The 19,968-nt window shown below is 35.8% G+C and overlaps 1 protein-coding gene across 1 annotated transcript in view; it reads right to left on the reverse strand.

Annotated features, from left to right (window-relative positions):
* The window catches only part of ADAD1 (adenosine deaminase domain containing 1), a 52,404-nt gene that overhangs the window by 19,192 nt on the left and 13,244 nt on the right, over positions 1-19,968 (reverse strand). Inside the window, exons 10-12 of the mRNA XM_058192423.1 lie at positions 18,110-18,347; positions 17,761-17,893; positions 15,984-16,099 (exon numbers count right to left, since the gene is read on the reverse strand). Of these exons, the coding sequence (XP_058048406.1) occupies positions 15,986-16,099; positions 17,761-17,893; positions 18,110-18,347 (485 nt within the window). The 3' untranslated portion in view covers positions 15,984-15,985. The remainder of the gene's footprint in view (positions 1-15,983; positions 16,100-17,760; positions 17,894-18,109; positions 18,348-19,968) is intronic.

Here is a 19,968-nt window from a genome sequence, read left to right on the forward strand (position 1 = left end):
CACCAAAGAATATAGGGGTAAGTGGAATGCATGTATGCTTGTTCTGTCTTTTATGAATCAAATAATGGAGCTTTGTATTAGTGCCTCTCAATCAAAATGTTAGAGACTCCAGGCCTTCAATAATTATTTTAAAATCCCAGTGATTTCCGTTGAAAAGTTAAATTTTACAGGCTTAAGCTTATCCCTACATATCCAGTATTTCCTACATAGTATTAGTTTTAATATATAAATATATTGAATAAAGTGGCTGTGTTCTGCTTTGCAAGTTAGCATAGGTATGTATAAACGAAATACCAGAAATGATATGACTTGAATTTCATGTACCCAAGTCTGCTTAAAAATCCCACTTTTGCTTTAATGCATGATGTCAGCTAACACATGAAAGATGTAGGCGGTACTGTCTAAAAGTAATTAATTTGGTATTAATAGGTATTGTATAGTTCTTCTAATATTGTTTCAATTCAAAGGAAAATTTCTACCTTTTCACAACATTTTCAAGTAGGCTGTCAAGAGAATAGTTTCATGCTGCTTGAATTACAAGGGAAGAGCAATATTGAAGAGAATAGGTGAGGCAGAGTGAGGTTTTCTTTGATCTTCTCAAAGTCCTGTTGACTGTTAGGCTAGGGAAGGAAGTTGTTGAGGAGAATTGGATTTGTGAACTCTCTTCCCTTGCACAATCTCAGTAGCATCAGGAATAGTATGGGAAGAGCATGGTAGAGGATACTGAAAAATAGCTCACTTGATTAGCCTTATTCTTCCAGTGAAAGGAGGGGGAGTGTCTTCCTGAGTCCATCCCTGTTTTGTGTCATATCTACTAACTCATAAATTTACAGTAAATTATAAACTGAATGACTTGGACAAGTAGAGTATAAAGGGACATGTCAAGCATTATATTTCATTCAAGAGATATCTTTAATCGCTAGACAGAAGATAAAACATAGAATAATAGAGTTGAAAAGGACCTTGGAAGTCTTCTAGCCCAATCCCCTCCTCAAACAGGAGACCCTATATCAGGAGTCTGCAAACTTGGCTCTTTTAAGACTTGTGGACTTCAACTCCCAGAGTTGAAGTCCACAAATCTTAAAAGAGCCAAGTTTGCAGAACCCTGCCCTATACCATTTCAGACAAATGGTTGTTCAGTCTCTTTTTGAAAGCTTCTGGTGATGGAATACCCACAATTTCTGAAGGCAAGCTATTCCATTGGTTGATTGCTCTCACCATTCTAAGTTGCTTCTTTCCTTGGTTAGTTTCCAACCATTGTTTCTTGTCTTGCCTTTTGATACTTTTTCAAAGTAAAGTATAATATATATATATATATAATGTAATATAAAGTATAATATATATATAATGTAATATAATGTAATGTAATATAATATGATACATAATGCTGAAATCAAAACTTTTTTATACTGCAAAATTTCGGCATGCAATTCTCTTGAATTTCAATATTCATATTCATATTTTTATTGATAATGTGCCATAAGTAGTTTTCAACTCTTAGCATTCAGAATTTCTCCATAACGATCTATCCCTAACCTGTTCTTTCAAATCACCCAATGGTGCCTTCATTGTCACCGTTGCTGACTCTATCCATCTTGCTGTTGATCATCCTCTTCTTTTCTCCCACTTTTTCCAGAATTAGTGCCTTTTCCAGAGATCTAGGTCTTCACATCATGTGTCTGAAGTAGGATAATTTGAGCCTGGTCATTTGTGGCTTGAGAGAAAATTATGGCTTGATTTTTTTTTTTTTTTTTGGATAATCCATTGGCTGCCAAAGATATCAATATTCTTCCTATCCTGCTCCTTTAAAGTCTAACTTTTGCTTTCCTTAAGTGTCACAGGGTATTTATCTTTTACTGTGGCCAAATAAGTTTGAAATGTGAACATGTACCTAATATCAAATGATGAATTATAAAATAATTGAGTATCTTAAATTGTACTTTTGAGATATGGTTTAAAGCAGGGGTCTCCAACTTTGGCAACTTTAAGACTTGTGGACTTCAACTCCCAGAGTTGAAGTCCACAAATCTTAAAAGAGCCAAGTTTGCAGAACCCTGCCCTATACCATTTCAGACAAATGGTTGTTCAGTCTCTTTTTGAAAGCTTCTGGTGATGGAATACCCACAATTTCTGAAGGCAAGCTATTCCATTGGTTGATTGCTCTCACCATTCTAAGTTGCTTCTTTCCTTGGTTAGTTTCCAACCATTGTTTCTTGTCTTGCCTTTTGATACTTTTTCAAAGTAAAGTATAATATATATATATATATAATGTAATATAAAGTATAATATATATATAATGTAATATAATGTAATGTAATATAATATGATACATAATGCTGAAATCAAAACTTTTTTATACTGCAAAATTTCGGCATGCAATTCTCTTGAATTTCAATATTCATATTCATATTTTTATTGATAATGTGCCATAAGTAGTTTTCAACTCTTAGCATTCAGAATTTCTCCATAACGATCTATCCCTAACCTGTTCTTTCAAATCACCCAATGGTGCCTTCATTGTCACCGTTGACTCTATCCATCTTGCTGTTGATCATCCTCTTCTTTTCTCCCACTTTTTCCAGAATTAGTGCCTTTTCCAGAGATCTAGGTCTTCACATCATGTGTCTGAAGTAGGATAATTTGAGCCTGGTCATTTGTGGCTTGAGAGAAAATTATGGCTTGATTTTTTTTTTTTTTTTGGATAATCCATTGGCTGCCAAAGATATCAATATTCTTCCTATCCTGCTCCTTTAAAGTCTAACTTTTGCTTTCCTTAAGTGTCACAGGGTATTTATCTTTTACTGTGGCCAAATAAGTTTGAAATGTGAACATGTACCTAATATCAAATGATGAATTATAAAATAATTGAGTATCTTAAATTGTACTTTTGAGATATGGTTTAAAGCAGGGGTCTCCAACTTTGGCAACTTTAAGACTTGTGGACTTCAACTCCCAGAGTTCCTCAGCCAGCAAAGCTGGCTGAGGAACTCTGGGAGTTGAAGCCCACAAGTCTTAAAGTTGCCAAGGTTGGAGACCCCTGCTTTAAAGGTCCCTTTTTACTATTTATATTTCTGTCCTCTGTATTTGACCCCATTCATTTTACTCAGCAAGAAGTTTATTCAGACTGCCATCAATTTTGTTTTTTCTTATCAAATACCAAATTGACAAAGGCAAGAGACCTTTCTGATCCCTCTATAATTTAAAAAATGCTTTGGTCACAAGGAATGAAAGCAATCAAAAGGAAGTAAAGTTGTGCAGGTCACAAGGCTGGTTATACATACAGACTGCTTTAGACATTCACTTAAATTTATGAGAGCTTGAGAGAGAAAAAAGGACCATGCGGTTTGGTTTGGGCTGGAGTACACGGTTTGTTAAGTTGACTTTTAGGTTTTACTTTTCCTAGTCTTTGAAAAGAAGTTAGAGTATCAGATATAGTAAACTAAAGACCTGAAGTTTGTGAGGGCTTGAAAAGGAAATGGACAGTGCAGTTTGGATTAGGCTGGATTCCATGGTTTGATAATAAAAATTGCAATGTTAATAAAATGATGTATCCAGTGGTGAAATTCACTTACCTTCCCTACCGGTTCGCCAATGTGCGTGCCAAAATGTGTCTGTGCATGCCAAAAGCCTTCTGCTCATGCTCAGAGGCTTAAAATGTCGCAAAAAGCGACATCATGACGTCCATGCAGGTGGACGGAGCCTCCTGCAGCCGCTGCTGCAGGTTTGACCAAGCTGGATAGAACCGGCTGGATTTCACCCCTGGATGTATCTGTACTTTCACACAAATAGCGCAGATACATTTTCTATTTCATTCTGTCTTTTAGATTTTTCTGACTCAAATATTTTTTTTAATATTTTTCTTTATGCTACTTTACTTTTCTATTAGGTATTTCAACTGGCAATCTACAAAAAGAAAGCCTTTGCAAATTTAATCAAGTTTTTCTCTAATTCCAACAGTTTAGAAGCAAACTCATTGCCTTTTTCCTACAGTATATATTGCCACAATCTCTTATGTGACTCTTCATGAGACCTCACAGTTTAATGCTTCAAGGCTGGAATAAGAAGGGGGCTAGCTAAGCATACTTTCGTTCCCCAATATTCAAGTCATCATATGTTCAGGCAAACACCTGAAGAAGTCTGGACTACCAAAAGCTCCCTTGAATGAACCTAAAATTTACTTTAGGTTGAACCTTTTATAGTACTTTTTAGATGAACCCATTACTTTTCATATGGCTCCTTCTTTTCTCTTTGATCATTGCAGCCTATGTATTTCCACATATTCTTGCTTTTCTGTAACAGCAGAAAGACATCAACACCAAATCACCTATTTTTTAATGAAATATGTCTTTTCCAAGACTACCAATTCTATTGCTACAAGCACCAAGCCAGTCATGTAGTGTGTAAAGTGAAAATTTGGGAAATGCAAAGATCTTCAAAGTGTGTTTTCCCAAAGCTAAACAAAACTTAAATTTGAGGATGACGTTGTTGAACTTCTCCTTCATATATTACACACGTTTCAATTCTAGTGTGTGTGTATTCAGAAAAGCTATGGATTCAATAGGATTTATTCCCAAATAAGTATGCAGAGCACTATAGGTAAAACCTCTGAAATTGTACATAAAGAAATCCATCCATCCAACTTGAACAGGAATGAAAGGAAATAAAAATCGGTGGAAGTATTCGATAAGAAATTATGTCTTAAGGTTGTCTGCAGTTAACGAATTATGGTATTTATGAAAATCACATGTTTTACTTCCTTTTGTAACATATGACGCACTACTTATTTAAGGTGAATTGTACAAGAATGGCCATAAAATGTTTTATGAAAGAAGTCGATGTTTTAAAAGAGGAAAATCAAGATAACAAAAACATCACTAATATTATTCGTCGTATCCAAGAAAATATCAAAGCTATTTGGGTAAGTATTTTTAAGCATTTACATATTTAAAAGCCAAAATCTGTGGGTAACTTATGTCTTGAAAAATGTAGAAACTCAAAATAACTACAGCCTAATTCTCATTACTCTTGTAAACTGTGCATGACATCTAAAGACAATCATTTTTATGCAGTCCACAAAATAAAATAAAATCATTATCATTTACGTTTTTAATGTAATGTCATCTAGAAAAACACAGGAAGCTACATTTTGGTTGCTATTCTCAAGAAGAATTGTTTATGCCAAAAGAAATAATATATGTTGGTCTACAATGAAAATTGTAACTAACAAGACCTAATTCTGCCTCATTTTGTATTAGGAATTGGTAATAAGGTGAAAATTGAGAATGGAATTTATATGGCAAACTTAACCTTGTTATAAAAACGGGTTGTTGAATTCTTTCTCTTTTCAGTATGTTAACAATTATGTGTAGAAAAATACAGATAAGCTTCTCCATTTTCTCCATTTTCAATCTGAACTTAGTAATATTTATTTATGTGACTCTTGAATAGAGATTAAACACATATACTCTTGGGCAGGTTGGCATCAGAAACAAACTGAATCAGACTAACAAACTTGCTGTGACTATTTTTTCTTAATATTATTATCTTGTTAGCTATATAAATCATATTTATGACAAGAAACTCTTCCCTCTCATTTTTCATTTAGATGAAATAATTCTAGCCTCATATCTTTAATTGCAGGGAAATCTACAAAATATTAACCAAGAAAATACGTGTCCTCAATGTGAAATGTATGAAGTGCAGCATTCTAAAGTTTTTCTTAAACACCTGATTGAATTTCTGCAGTTTGCACGTCACACTGGACTTTGAAAAACACTATACATTTCAATCAAAAATTCTACTTGGTTATTTAAAATATAATTTGAATTATTTAAAATCTAATTTATTATTGTTGCATTGCTTAATATAGTATAAGTGGTATAGCAGAATTTAACAGTTCAGATATTATCTCTATGCATAAAAATATATTTAACATATATGTATATTGGAAAATAATGTTTTTACCAACAATTCATTGTTGTTGTTAGTTGCGAAGTTGTGTCTGACCCATTGCAACCCCATGGACAACGTTCCTCCAGGCCTCCCTATCTACCATCCTCTGGAGTCCATTTATAATTCATAAGTAGTTACATTATCTTCACCTAAGCTATTGTCTTTCAAATACAGATAGTCCTCAATTTACATTTCATTTAGTGACCATTCAACATTACAATGGCATTGAAAAAAGGGACTTATACCATTTTTCACACTTATAACAGTTGCATCATCTCATGGTCACATGACCAAAATTCAGACACTTGGCAACTCACTAATATTTATGATGGTTGCAGTGTCCTTCAATCATGTGATTACCTTTTGCAACTTTCTGACAAGCAAAGTCATTGGGGAAGCCAGACTCAACAACTGTAATATTAATTTAACAACTGAAGTAATTAACTTAACAACTGTGGCAACAAAGATAATAAAATGGGGCAAAACTCACTTAATAACTGTCTCAGAAACATAAATTTTGGGCTTAATCGTGGTTGTAAGTTTAGGATTACAGTACTTGTAAGATGAACAACTCAAACTTAATGTTAATTTCCTGATATGTCTGAAATTCACACAACAGTATTTCATATATCTTTATTTGTATCAGATTTTTCTTACTGTAACAATAACAATATAAAGTGTAAAAATGAAAGTAAACTAAGAGGTCAGATCCAAATAATTTGCAAAGCACTTTTTTTCTATATAACTTATTTATTTTTTATTATTTCTATCCACAACTCTAAGAAATGAAATCCACAAATTAAAATTATTAGGCAGATATGAAATATGAGTCAGCTTGAATTGTAAGATGGGCGGCAAATAAATTTGATAATAAAGAAAGCAAAGTTAGTAACAATGGTAATAGGCACTTTAGGTGCAATCCAAAAACAACTGGAGCATCACTTGAACACCATTAGCATTGACAAATTCACCATCAATCAACTGCAAAAGGCAGCTTTATTTGGAACAGCTTACATCCTGCAATAGTATCTATAAAGCCATCAAACATCCACATCTGCCTACCCCAGGTTCTCAGGAAGAATTCAATAGGCAAACAAAAATGCCAAATCCAGCCTGAACATTTGACTATGTGATGAATCATAATACTGGTAGTAGTAGTAGTAGTAGTAGTAGTAGTAGTAGTAGTAGTAATTATTATTATTGATGATGTCATCAGGGCACTTGATACCATGTCCAAGAATTTTATAAGATACATCAACAAATTGCAGCTTCCTACAATAACACCAGCGGAACTGCAAAAAACTCTGCTACTTGGAACATTGTACATCTTAAGAAAGTACTTGGTTGATACCTAGGATGCTGGCAGCAACCCGTATCAACCATCAGCACCAGTCAATGGTATTTGGGTTGCATTTTTGAAAGTTCAGTTGACTGAGTTTCATGTTTAATGAATAAAGTAAATAATAATAATAACAACAACAACAACAACTGAGAAAGCTCAAACTGCCCAAGGAGCTGCTGATCCAGTTCTACAGAGGAATTATTGAGTCTGTCATCTGCACCTCTATAACTGTCTAGTTTGGTTCTGCAACCAACAAGACAGACACAGACTTCAGAGGATAATTAGAACTGCAGAAAAAACAATTGCTACCAACCTGCCTTCCATTGAGGACCTGTATACTGCACAAATCGAAAAGAGGGCTGTGAAAATATTTACAGATCCCTCACATCCTGGACATAAACTGCTTCAACTCCTATCCTTAAAACAACCATATAGAGCACTGCACACCAGAACAACTCGACACAAGAACAGTTTTTCCCCGAACCGCATCACTCTGCTAAACAAATAATTCCCTCAACCCTTGTCAAACTATTTACTAAATCTGCACTACTATTAATCTTCTCATCGTTCCCATTACCCATCTCCTTCCACTTATGACTGTATGACTGTAACTTTGTTGCTTGTATCCTTACGATTTATACTGATATTGTTTCCTGATTGCTTAATTGTAGCCTATGACTATCATTAAATATTGTAAGTGTTGTACCTTGATGAACGTATCTTTTCTTTTATGTACACTGAGAGCATATGCACCAAGACAAATTCCTTGTGTGTCCAATCACACTTGGCCAATAAAAAATTCTATTTTATTCTATTCTAATTGTCATCAGGGCACTTGGTACCATGTCCAAGAATTTTACAAAATACATCAAGACATTGCAGCTCCCTGCAATAACACCAGCAGAACTGCAAAAAACTGTGCTACTCAGAACCATCTTACATTTTAAGAAGATACTTAGTGAATATCTAGAATGCTGGCAGCAACCCGTATCATCCATCAGTGCCAGTCATTATTATTTGTGATACATTTTTAAATGTTCGGTTGACTGGGTTTCATGTTCAATGAATAGAAGTTAATTAAGAGAAATAGGCAAGAATCTTTACATAAAGACAAAAGCTGCAACTTCTTTAAGTCCTGAAAAACAAGATAGTATTTGAAAGAATGGCAGTATTCACTGAGGAATAAGAGGAAAGGGAAGTAAAACACCATCAGGATTTCAAGGTTCTATCTCAATGTCACGGCCCAAGAATAAACACGGAGTCTGAATTTGAAGAAACTCCTCTAGCAGAACCTGTGGAATATTAGCCTCAGGAGTCACAAAGCCAAGAATTATCTGAGGCTGATAAAACACAGGCACCATCTGAACAGTTGGCACAGTCAGATAATGATGTCAGGCCTCCAAGCATGCCCCTGCACCAAGTATTGCAGAGAACAGAGCATAGATATTCTATTAGGCTCCTTGACAAGCAGGGGAGTAAATCTCTTGATTAAGACAATTGACTACACCCTGATTTAAGAGACAGTCCTAACCCATGGTTCTTTGTTGAAATCAACTATCTGATATCCAGCTGTTGCATGAGATTCTTGTGGATTTTGCTCTTGGAATTCTGACTCTGAACTGGTCGACAATCTTGACCTAGCTTTTGGTATCTTGGACTGGGTTTTGACTTTTTTTTCTGTATGCTCCTATTAAAAGCAAAACCAGTTGTGCAAGCTACTTTCAGAAATTCTGTTTTGGTTTGCATTATTTGTTGTAAATTTCTTGACCTTGAATAAACTGCTAAATTCCATAGCAACTATGTATGTATGAGGGTGTATTTGAAGCCTGGACTTTTAGTAAAGTATAATTCTAAGTTTCCTGTGGAGACATTTTCTTAAACTGATCTTGCTTGTAAGGCTGACAACACATCAGTACCAAGCCTTCAATTAATGCACATATAACTTAAGTACTTTAAACTGAATGTGCCAGTATGTGGAAGTTGGAGAGTTGGAGCCATACCAGTTCTGTAAATAAAGTACACAGCTTGCCCCTATCTCTCTCCATAATTTTCAAAATTTTTCAAAACACTTGCTAATAAATAAATTCTCCCCAAGACATTGTCTTAATTTCTACATCATCTCAATTTTCTACATCATCCTCTTTCTGCTGCAGGAAATAATGAAATAGAAAAGAGCTATCTGATCTTGGTAGTTCAATATGCAAATTGGTGATCTTCCTGAAGAATAATGTCAGTATTCCACACTTCCCAATGAAAATGGATAAGCACCTTCCTCAACATGGAAAAAGAAAACTCAGCACAGCAAAAGAAATAAAAACTAATTCAATAAGGAGCTTAAACAGAAAATATGACTTACAATAAAAAAGGCCCTTTCCAAAAACCTGAAATAGTCATGGCCTCCCTCTCTATCTATTCCCCACACTCTAAGAACTCCCATCTTGTTGACAGTGTCAATAAAAGGTGATAAAAGCACCTTTTTTATAGAAGACCTGCAATGTCCTACCTGTCAATGACTACTTCAGCTTCAATTGCAATAATACACGAGCAAATAATATATACAAACTCAACCGCTCCAAACTCAATTGCAGAAAATACGACTTCAGCAACAGAGTGGTCAATGCCTGGAATGCACTGCCTGACTCTGTTGTTACTTCCTCAAAGTAACATAACTTTAACCTTAAACTGTCTACTGTTGAAGTGGCAGAGAACTGGTTCGTTCCGACCATCATCTGGGCCCTCCCGCCCACCCCTGCACTATACCTTTTGATCGCGTGCAAAGTGCGTGCACGTAGCGAACTGGTGGTAACACCAATTAGAACCCACCACTGACCTCACCCCATTCCTAAGAGGTCTGTAAGGGACATGCATAAAGGCACCAGCGTGCCTACTGTCCCTGTCCTACTATCCCCATTTATTTGTACCCATTTCCTGCGTTCATATCTATGTTTATACTTATATCTGTTGTCCCGTACATGTTTGACAACTAAATAAATAGAAGCAATGAACTTACCAAAATAATTGGAGAGAATCCAATCCTTTTGCTATATTTACAAGTGAGTCACTGAACTTAAGCCTTAAGGGAACCAGGAGCTCAAAAAAAAATAAATAATAATTCTGGAGTATATACAAGTTACAAACTTGTGTTAGCAGCCTTATTTGTCATCAAGTTGTCAGGTCTCCTTGGCAACATAGTATTTCCTCTTAGATCAAAAGGGGCCCTGTTTTGCCCTGTTTGCCACTACTTACAATACTCTAAAATTAATGAGGTTTGTTTTGAAATTACAATGTGCTACTTAAGCAATTTTTTACTGCTATTCAGTTGTATCTCTGGTTGATTTTTATTGCAAGTGGATCTATTTTAATCACTAGAAATTTCTTCACAATCCTTGTCTTTTCCACCCAGTGGTAGAAAAAAATGTTTTCGTTGTGCTTATATGCCCAAATGCCAAACTCTTGCCCGAACAAAATCATTGAATTTTTCTCATTCAAAAATGAACCCATGGTTCGATAATCCATCTATCATTTTATGACGTCTATTACTTTGTCCGGAGGTAATAGCTGGCTGGAGAATTCTGAGTTGAAGTCCACAAGTTTTAAAGCTGCCAAGTTTGAAGACCTCTGCCTTAAAGACTCCAAGGCTGTTGAATCCCAAGGGCAATGTTCTTGAACTTCATGCCTCTTAAAATACTAAAATGAATTTGTGTAACCAATGTAGTCTCACGGAAAAAATGGATGATTTCATTCTGTTTAGGACTAAGCAAGAAATATAGCAACAATTCAAAATTATTTTTTAATTTTGAACTAATATATTTAATTAGTTAAATATATTATTTGATATCAAATAAGGCAATGATAGAGCTCACCACTTTATAAGCTTATTTCATTGGAACTAAGCAGTAAATATATAAAACACTGAGTAAAAATTGTATTTATAACAGAAAGGCTTGCTTATTTTTCAATAAATCTCTTGAAATCTGGGTTTAATTTTGAAGACTTCCACTCTCATATATCAAATGGTGGAGTAGCTGAGGGAGTGTTCTCTAAAAAAAAAAACCCAACCCTTCTCTTAAATTCCTCCCAAGATTCTGCAAATTGCAGAATATGACCAGGCTGTAAGTTCCCAGAGCAGCCACATTGAGATAGCATCTGCTTTCTCTTCCAGTATGGTTATGTCTCCTCCCACTCTTGCAATTTTCTGCTGTCTTCTCCCTTACAGACTTTCCATCCTTCTGGTCTATGACAATTCCTTCTACAGAGCCAGGATCAGAATCTGGGAATGAAACTGCCTCTTCTGAAGGCACAGATAACAGCAAAAAGAACACTCTTTTAATACAGGATACTAAAAGTGTTACTTGTGAGATAGTATCACCTCAGTATCGTCTACCCATCCGGTTAGATCTGGCAGAAGAAGCAGGCTCTGTATTCCATCTGCAAAATTCTCACTATCAGAATGAAAGACTTTTAATCCATCCTATGGAACATCATCTCTGAAAATCAGACTTCCCTCGACCCTGCTGGCTTTCCACAAGACACCCAAAACCTGGCTTTGCCATCAACCCAAAGCTCCAATTTTATGGGTGAATCCGTTATGGTTAATTTGAATGTTTATGAGTTTTTTTGGCTGCTAATTTTTGTTACTTCTGTTGTTTTTAATTTTGGTGTATTTATTTTTATTCTATTATAACAGTGTCAGTGAACCTATGGCACGCATGCTGGAAATGGCATGCGAAACTATCCCGCGAAGAATGCGCGGTCTCACTGGCTCCTATTCTGTGTTCCTGTGATTGCACATGTGCCGGTCAGCGGAAGAGCGGCATTCCATCACACATGTGCAGGCCGGCACCCAGCCTTCCAGGTTGACGTTGCGCGCATGCGTGATGGCCAGTTGTTTGTCGGGCGTGCTTCCATGCCGGCATCCAGATATTTAAGTGCCGGCTCATGCATGCGCAATTGACCGCCGCTCTTCCAGGTAGTGGTGCTCCCGCGTGTGCAAAGGCCAGCACGCGGACGCATCAAAGGTTCGCCATCACGGTATTATAATTATTAATAATCAAATACAAAACTACATCACATAAACTAAATTGAATGAAATGACTATGTGGCCCTGTCCAAGGTATGTCCATCAGGTTACCAAATTCTATAAAGCTGCAACTCTGTAATGAGAATTAGTGTTAGACTTGTCTAGACTCCGATTTTTATCCCCTGAATATGAGTTCTGGTCAGACTTCAGATTCCATAGCTTCCATGATCTTGTCCTGAAACAAATGATCATATACTAACTTTTGGTACAATGGCAGCATAATCTAAACTTGGAGGACGTTGTTATCAATCCACTGCTATAGTCAGATCATTATTTTATTCACATAGTTATTATTAGACTGTGTGACCACTGCACAGTGATAGGCCAAGCAAGTTGATTTGACACAGGTGCATAATTTATTAAGAGCATTTAGGGATTTCCTCAGCAATCAGTATACCAGATTGCTTTCTGGAGTTCAATGCGGAGTAAAGCACAAGGCAAGATTGCATCCAATTAATATTTGCAGTCTCAGATCCAAGAGTCTCCTTAATGTCTATGGAGATTCTCAAGTCATCCAAGGCATGGTTGTATAAAGGAATATAAATCCTTCCATTCCCCACCATCCCATCAGAGCTGAAGAAGCTTCTTGGATGAGAAATGTCTTCAAAGAAAAACCAGAAAGTCCAGTCGCCTCTTGAAAAAGCTCCTTTGGGACAGTCTCCTTAGTTCTCTAAAGCAGGGCTCTCCAACCTTGGCAACTTTAAGACTTGTGGACTTCAACTCTGCAAAGCTGGCTGAGGAATTCTGGGAGTTGAAGTCCACAAGTCTTAAAGTTGCCAAGGTTGGAGACCCCTGCTCTAAAGAACACCAAAAATGAAGAAACAGCCGCACTGAATTGTGGCTGCTCAGAAAATGATAGCCACTTCCAGGATCACAGCAAGAGAGGCTCTGCAGCATTCCACAGCATCCCAAAACAGCAGAATGCTGCAGAGTTCGAGTTACTGAAGCCAAGAGGCTTCTCCATTGCTAGGATCATACCGCACTGCACCGCAATCCCATATGCAACTACCATTTTCCAGGTGGCCACTTCTGGGATCGTGCCATTTGGCTTGTGGCTGTAGAGAATCATCCTGGTAGCAGCCATTCAAAAATGACAGCTGATTGTGGGATTGCACAGTGCAACTCAGCCTTGGAGAGGCTTGCTTCTGCACAGCACCAGAACATTAGGTCGTGCAGTGCGATCCTGGAAGAGGCTATTTTCTGAGCAGCCATAATTCCATGTAGGCGCTCAAAAAATAGCGGTTTCTTCCAGGCTAGGTCTTCCAGGGCCTCCCCTACTCAAGGAAGCCAGTGCTCCTTTTAGTAACCTGTGTGATTTGACAACATTAGGAAGAGGAGAGGTGGGGGTATTAAATCCAGGACTATCTGTATACTGTGAGCCTTGATAAGGGTTGCCTAGGAGTATCCATTTGCCTGGAAATGGAAGATGGGTCCATTGGCTGCTATAATTTTCTGATGCTATTTTCAGATAAAATTATTTTCATTCACTCAAAAATGCCACCATCAATAAGATAGTTCCACATTATTTGCCCTATGGCTCAAGGAGCCCACACCCATGCTTTGATTTCAATATTAGGTTATCATCATAAATTCATGAAATACTTTTCTTTATGGCAATTAACTTTGTTTCCTTTTACTCTTGTAGATTGCATTTTGATAAATTACAGATTGTTTACATATCACCTGCAAAATCATATACAGCAGAGGTCTCCAAGCCCTGGGCCACGGACCATTCAGAACCATGCTGTGGAAGTGGCGGACACACATGCATGCAGTTTCACTGGCATGCGCAGTGGGCAAGTGAGCACACACAGCTTTATTTCTGTGAGCAGCAGATGCATGTGCCTGCCGCTTGCACAAATAGAGCTGCTCGCATGGAACCATCCCCTCTCCCCATCATTCCGCAATGCTGGAGAAGCTGGACGCCATTGCTATACAGGGTCATACAAATAAATACTTGCTGTTAGGAACAAGGGCTTTTCTGTGAATAGGTCTATAGACATGAGATTTGAAAAAAGGACAATGTTATTCGCTTTTTCATAATTCCTAGCAAATCTTGTGACTGTATAATTTTTCAGAAAGATACATATAGAATACCTGCCTATTACTTGTTGAATGCTTAATTTATGATTGGAAAGAATAATCTCTCCAAAGATCTGTTGTAATACTACCCGAAAAAAATTGCTCCAGGGAAAGGAAAATGACTCATTTTCTTATAAAGTCTTGATTTATAGCAAAGACCAGTTTTACTGGAAAATACTAATTTAGCAAAGAAATAAGCATTGAATATTGCTAATTTTATTATATATTTATTCCAATACACACAATGAAATAAAAGTAAAAATGCTTGTACACAAATTCTTATTTAAACATAGGAAGTCTAATCACCAAAAAAATATAAAAAAAGATTGACTTTCAGTGGTTTGGTTGCTCCATAAATAAAAGGAAATCATTTATAAGGGGTATGGTCTCTACAAGGCGCATACTTTGCATTTATGTACAATTGCATAAATAATCATTTTCAGTAACCATCATGAAGATTCCTTCTTGAACTAAAGATGAATCCATAAAGTGAATTATCCATTAAAGTGGTTATAAGATTTACTTCTTCAAATAGTTTTAACTGTTCCATAGGGCCATTCTATAACACTTTTACTTCAATGAAAATATTTCACTCTAAGGGTTGTCCCACTCTCAAAATAGTTTAACTTCTATGGAACATTCTCTTTTACTTGTAGCTTTGCATTTTCTTGCTTGTTGCAATTTTCCAGCAAAAAATACTTTATGGGTTTGGAGTTTCAAATAAGTGTTTCAGTGTATTAATGAACCTTATTCTTGAAAATTAGTCAAATCATGCTTATTTTATTAGAAATAAAGTGTAGTATTACTATACAAAGCAGTATCCATATTCACTTTAAGTCTTAAGAATAACAAAGGAATCAAATTACAAATTAAGTATTTTGAGATACCCAATACATTTTCTAAGTTGTCTCTATTAATGAACCAAATATTGTTTGAAAGTTCTGCAGGTTACAGAATTAATTCCATAATATACAGCAAACAGATCACACACTTTGTTCAAAATGTATTAGTAGGCGTTTACTCTTGTAATGCAACCATAATTTGTGTAGTTTCCTGCAGATAAATTTAAGTCCCACAACTGAAAAGGGATTTAAACCCACAAAGTTTCAATATGATTAACAAGGTGAACTGTGGCTTTTTATGCCAGAATTGCACATAACTTTTCAGAAAGCAAGCCAATGACATATAGCTGGTTCTACTATTGTATAACATGGTACAGATCAAAACTATTGTCAACCACACTATATTTTCCCAAAGGTACTCCTCAAAATTAAAGTCTTTGAAATAGCAGTTTGCAGCAAGTACATAGCACAAACTAATTCAACTTATTATTTTTACACTGACAAAAAAATAAAAAGACCTGCATATATTAACTAAATAGTATATTTATTTTGCTTATGTTTATGCACATTTTTTATCTATCAGCTCATATTACTGGTCAACACTGATCCACAATCATTAACCAATTAAAAAATTCTTCTTAAGAGCAAAAGCTTATTTTTTAGGTCATAGAGCTGGTACATTAACCTTTACATGCTGAAATATTCAATATGTGGAGATTTCACAATCCAAGACCCATAACCATGTTGCTCCAAGTAGGATTTCAGCAAGTATTTTGTCCCTTGGTAAGATTCTGCCATAATCTAAAAAAATAAAATAAAATACTGAGGAATTGATAAGAAATTGGTAAGAAATTTTAACAATAACCCTTTTCAAGAAATGCACTTTATTTCTGATTTTTAACTGATGTAATGGATGGCTAGAACTTTTTCCTACATCTTATCCTATGATTTTTATGGTTTTGACTTTTTTTTAAATTCTGTTTACATTTTGTTTTAAGTTAAAGAAGAGCTGCATGTCACCTGTCACATGAATGAATGAACGCATGAATGAATGATTTGAACAGAAGTCATTACAGGTAGTCCTCAACTTATAACCATTCGTTTAGCAACTGAAATTACAACATTATTTTATGTTTTATGTTAACGCTTTTATTTATTCGCGCAGGACTGACATAGATTTTTTAGAAGTTTATTATCTGGTTTTAAATTTTAATGTGGGTTTTATTGTTTTAAATGTATTTTAAATCTGTGGCCATATTTAATAAGTTTTTTAATTATTGTTTTATTCTGTATTTATCCACTGTGGTTTTATTTGGCTGTAAACCGCCCTGAGTCCTTCGGGAGAAGGGCGGTATAAAAATCTAATTAATAAATAAATAAAAATAAATTATTGAAAAAAGTGACTTATTACCACAGTTATGACTGTTGCAACATTCCCGTGATTACATGATCAAAATTCTGGCACGTATTTATAACAGTTACACTATCCTGAGGTCATGTGATCATTATTTGTAATCTTCCCAAGCAAAGACAATGGGGAAAACCAGAGTTGCTTAATGACTGCATGATTCACTATAACAACTGTAGCAAAAAAAGGTTACAAAATGAGGTGTAACTCCCTTAACTGCTCACTTAACAATGGAAATTTTCGGTTCAACTGTGGTTGTAAATTGAGGACTACCTGTACATGGAACAGAAATAGTAAACAGGATTGGGATTTATTGGATGGAGGATATAAGTAAATCCTAGAGTTGTAAACTGGTCCTATAGTTACTAAGAATGAAGCTGAGTTTGAACATTACTTTTTGCTTTCCACAATCTATTAATGTAGTAGTTTGGGGGAATAGGAAAAAGCTTATGCAGAATCATATAGGCAATACCAATTTTTCTATCATTGCTTGAATAGATAGCCCATATTTTAGTTGTTAAATACGAGTTATCACAAAGTTTGCTGTTAGATGACAAAAGAGGTATATCTTTATTTTCATTTCCATTTTGTGATAAATCCAATTACAGGGGCCATTATAAAAAGCACACATAGTATGGGATGCTTTTCTTTACATATCCTAAATTCCTCAAGGCCACAATGAAAGAATACTCAATGATTTTTCTTCTTTTCTTACAAGTATAAAAAGGAAACAGGGATAAAATGATGGGCAGAAATTCTAAAAACAGTTATTAACTTAAATAAAAGTGGCTTGTTTTTTATAATATGATTCCTACTTATAGACTAGTCAGTATCATTAAGTCATTCCGTGAAGTTAAGACAAGAAACGTGCAGATCCACTTTCCAAATCTAATATCAATTCTGCAACAGATCTCAAATAATGGCTGTTTTCCTTGCTAATACTGAAATCACACCATGATTATTACTTAGCTTTGAAGCCAATAGTTCAATAGCTATAATTCTACATTAGAAATTATGACTTTTACTAGAGCACATTTATATTAGCTAATGTTACCTTTGCTTCATGGTAAGTTGTTGCTTTAAGTAAATCTTCTCGCGCTGCTTCTTTAACCACTAATTTAAAGCGACTTAACATTGCAGCTTTGCAAAGACGACTTGCCATTGAAATACCACTTTTGAAGGGTGAACTAATTTTGAAAAAGATAGCAATAATAAGGATCAGATTCCAAGAGCAATTATCACTAGTTAAAACTGTAAATTATCATTACGTAATAAAATTGAAAATTATTTTGAAAGAAGTCCCTGTCAAAATTATTTTAATAAAATTAAGATGCCTATGATGTTTCTAAAGAACAAGTATGTTAGTTCATATTTTATTTAATGGACTTTATTGCAACACTGACCTTTCAATGATTTTTCCATTTAATCCATCTATCACCTCCAGCGTTAAGTCTCCTTGTGACCAATTCACACTAAGAGACCTATGGTCCAGGTCAATCTGCGTAGGGTATGCAGCAGTTACCAAATTAATATGAGGTCTATTCACAAGGTAGAACATGGGAAGTTTTTTACTAAGTGCATCATCTATGCGCTGTTTGATGGCTATTTCTAATCCTCTTGTACTAGAGCAGTTTGCGTCCCCTAAAAAAATTGAGATTCATATCACAAATATTAAAAAGAGGATCAAGGAATTAATTTGGAAATTAATTCTATTGTCAATCACTATAAACCTCAAGATGAACTTCTATGAAATTACATTAGACATTTACTTTTATGTAGAGCAGTAAAATTTAAAGACACTGAAAACCAGATACTGGCAATAAAATTTGTGTTTATATTTCAATCCTGATTAAAATGCATTTGCAACTAAATAGCAGATTCACATATCAGTTTAAATACACAGATCTCCTAAATCATTCATTATAAAACAAGCATCAAATAGGCCAAGGACTGCCTATGCATACATACTGAAATTTGTATACTTAAGTTCTGAATGAGGATTTCATAGAATTTCAGCACTGCAATTTTGTATACCTTGTTTAGAAAGTCAAAGCAGTTCATATTTTTAATTGAAAATAAATGTAGCATTTAAACCTGTATTTTTTGTCTAATAAACTTCACTCTTATAATACAGTCATGTGAAAAAGGTAAATACAATCTTAGATTAACAATGCATGATATATTACACTATCATTTTACAAAAAGAAAACCAAAATGGAGAAATCATCTGTAAAAAACTAAGTACACCTTATGATCCAATTGCTTGTAGAACCAAGTTCGCTTGGTTCGCCAGTTGCGTCCCTTCCTTGACCGGGATGCCTTATGCACGGTCACTCACGCTCTGGTTACGTCTAGGCTGGATTATTGCAATGCTCTCTACATGGGGCTGCCCTTGAGGTGCACCCGGAGGCTGCAGTTAGTCCAGAATGCGGCTGCGCGAGTAGTAACGGGAGCCGCTCGTGGCTCCCACGTGACATCGCTGCTCCGTAGCTTGCACTGGCTTCCTGTGGTCTTTCGGGTGCGCTTCAAGATTTTGGTAACTATCTTTAAAGCGCTCCATGGCTTAGGACCCGGGTACTTACGAGACCGCCTGCTGTTACCTTTTGCCTCCCACCGACCCGTACGCTCTCACAGAGAGGGTCTTCTCAGGGTGCCGTCCGCCAAACAGTGTCGGCTGGCGGCCCCCAGGAGTAGGGCCTTCTCTGTGGGGGCAGTGGCGCTCTGGAACGAACTTCCCCCTGGCCTGCGTCAAGTGCCTGATCTTCGGACCTTCCGTCGTGAGCTCAAAACATATTTATTTATTAAAGCGGGACTGGCATAATTTGTGTTGAATTTTAAATTGGGTATTCTTAATATTTTTAAATTTTTAAATCTAAATTTTAATAATCAGCCTTTAAAATTTGCTCTTTTTAAATGTTGTTTTAAATTGTATATATTTTGGTTTTATTCTGGCTGTACACCGCCCTGAGTCCTTCGGGAGAAGGGCGGTATAAAAATTTAATAAAATAAATAAATAAATAAATAGAACCACCTTTAGCGGTAATAACTTGAAGTAACTGTTTTCTGTATGACTTTCTCATATCATTGTGGAGGAATTTTAGCCCACTCTTCTTCACAACATTGCTTCAATTCATTGAGGTTTGTGGGCATTTATTTATTCACAAGTCTTTTGAGGTCTCACCACAACATTTCAATTGGGTTGAGGTCTGGACTTGCCCGGGCCATTGGAAAACATTGGTTCTTTTCTTTTTCAGCCATTCTG

This window comes from Ahaetulla prasina, chromosome 8, assembly GCF_028640845.1.
Source record: "Ahaetulla prasina isolate Xishuangbanna chromosome 8, ASM2864084v1, whole genome shotgun sequence".
In the NCBI taxonomy this organism is placed as follows: Eukaryota; Metazoa; Chordata; class Lepidosauria; order Squamata; family Colubridae; genus Ahaetulla; species Ahaetulla prasina.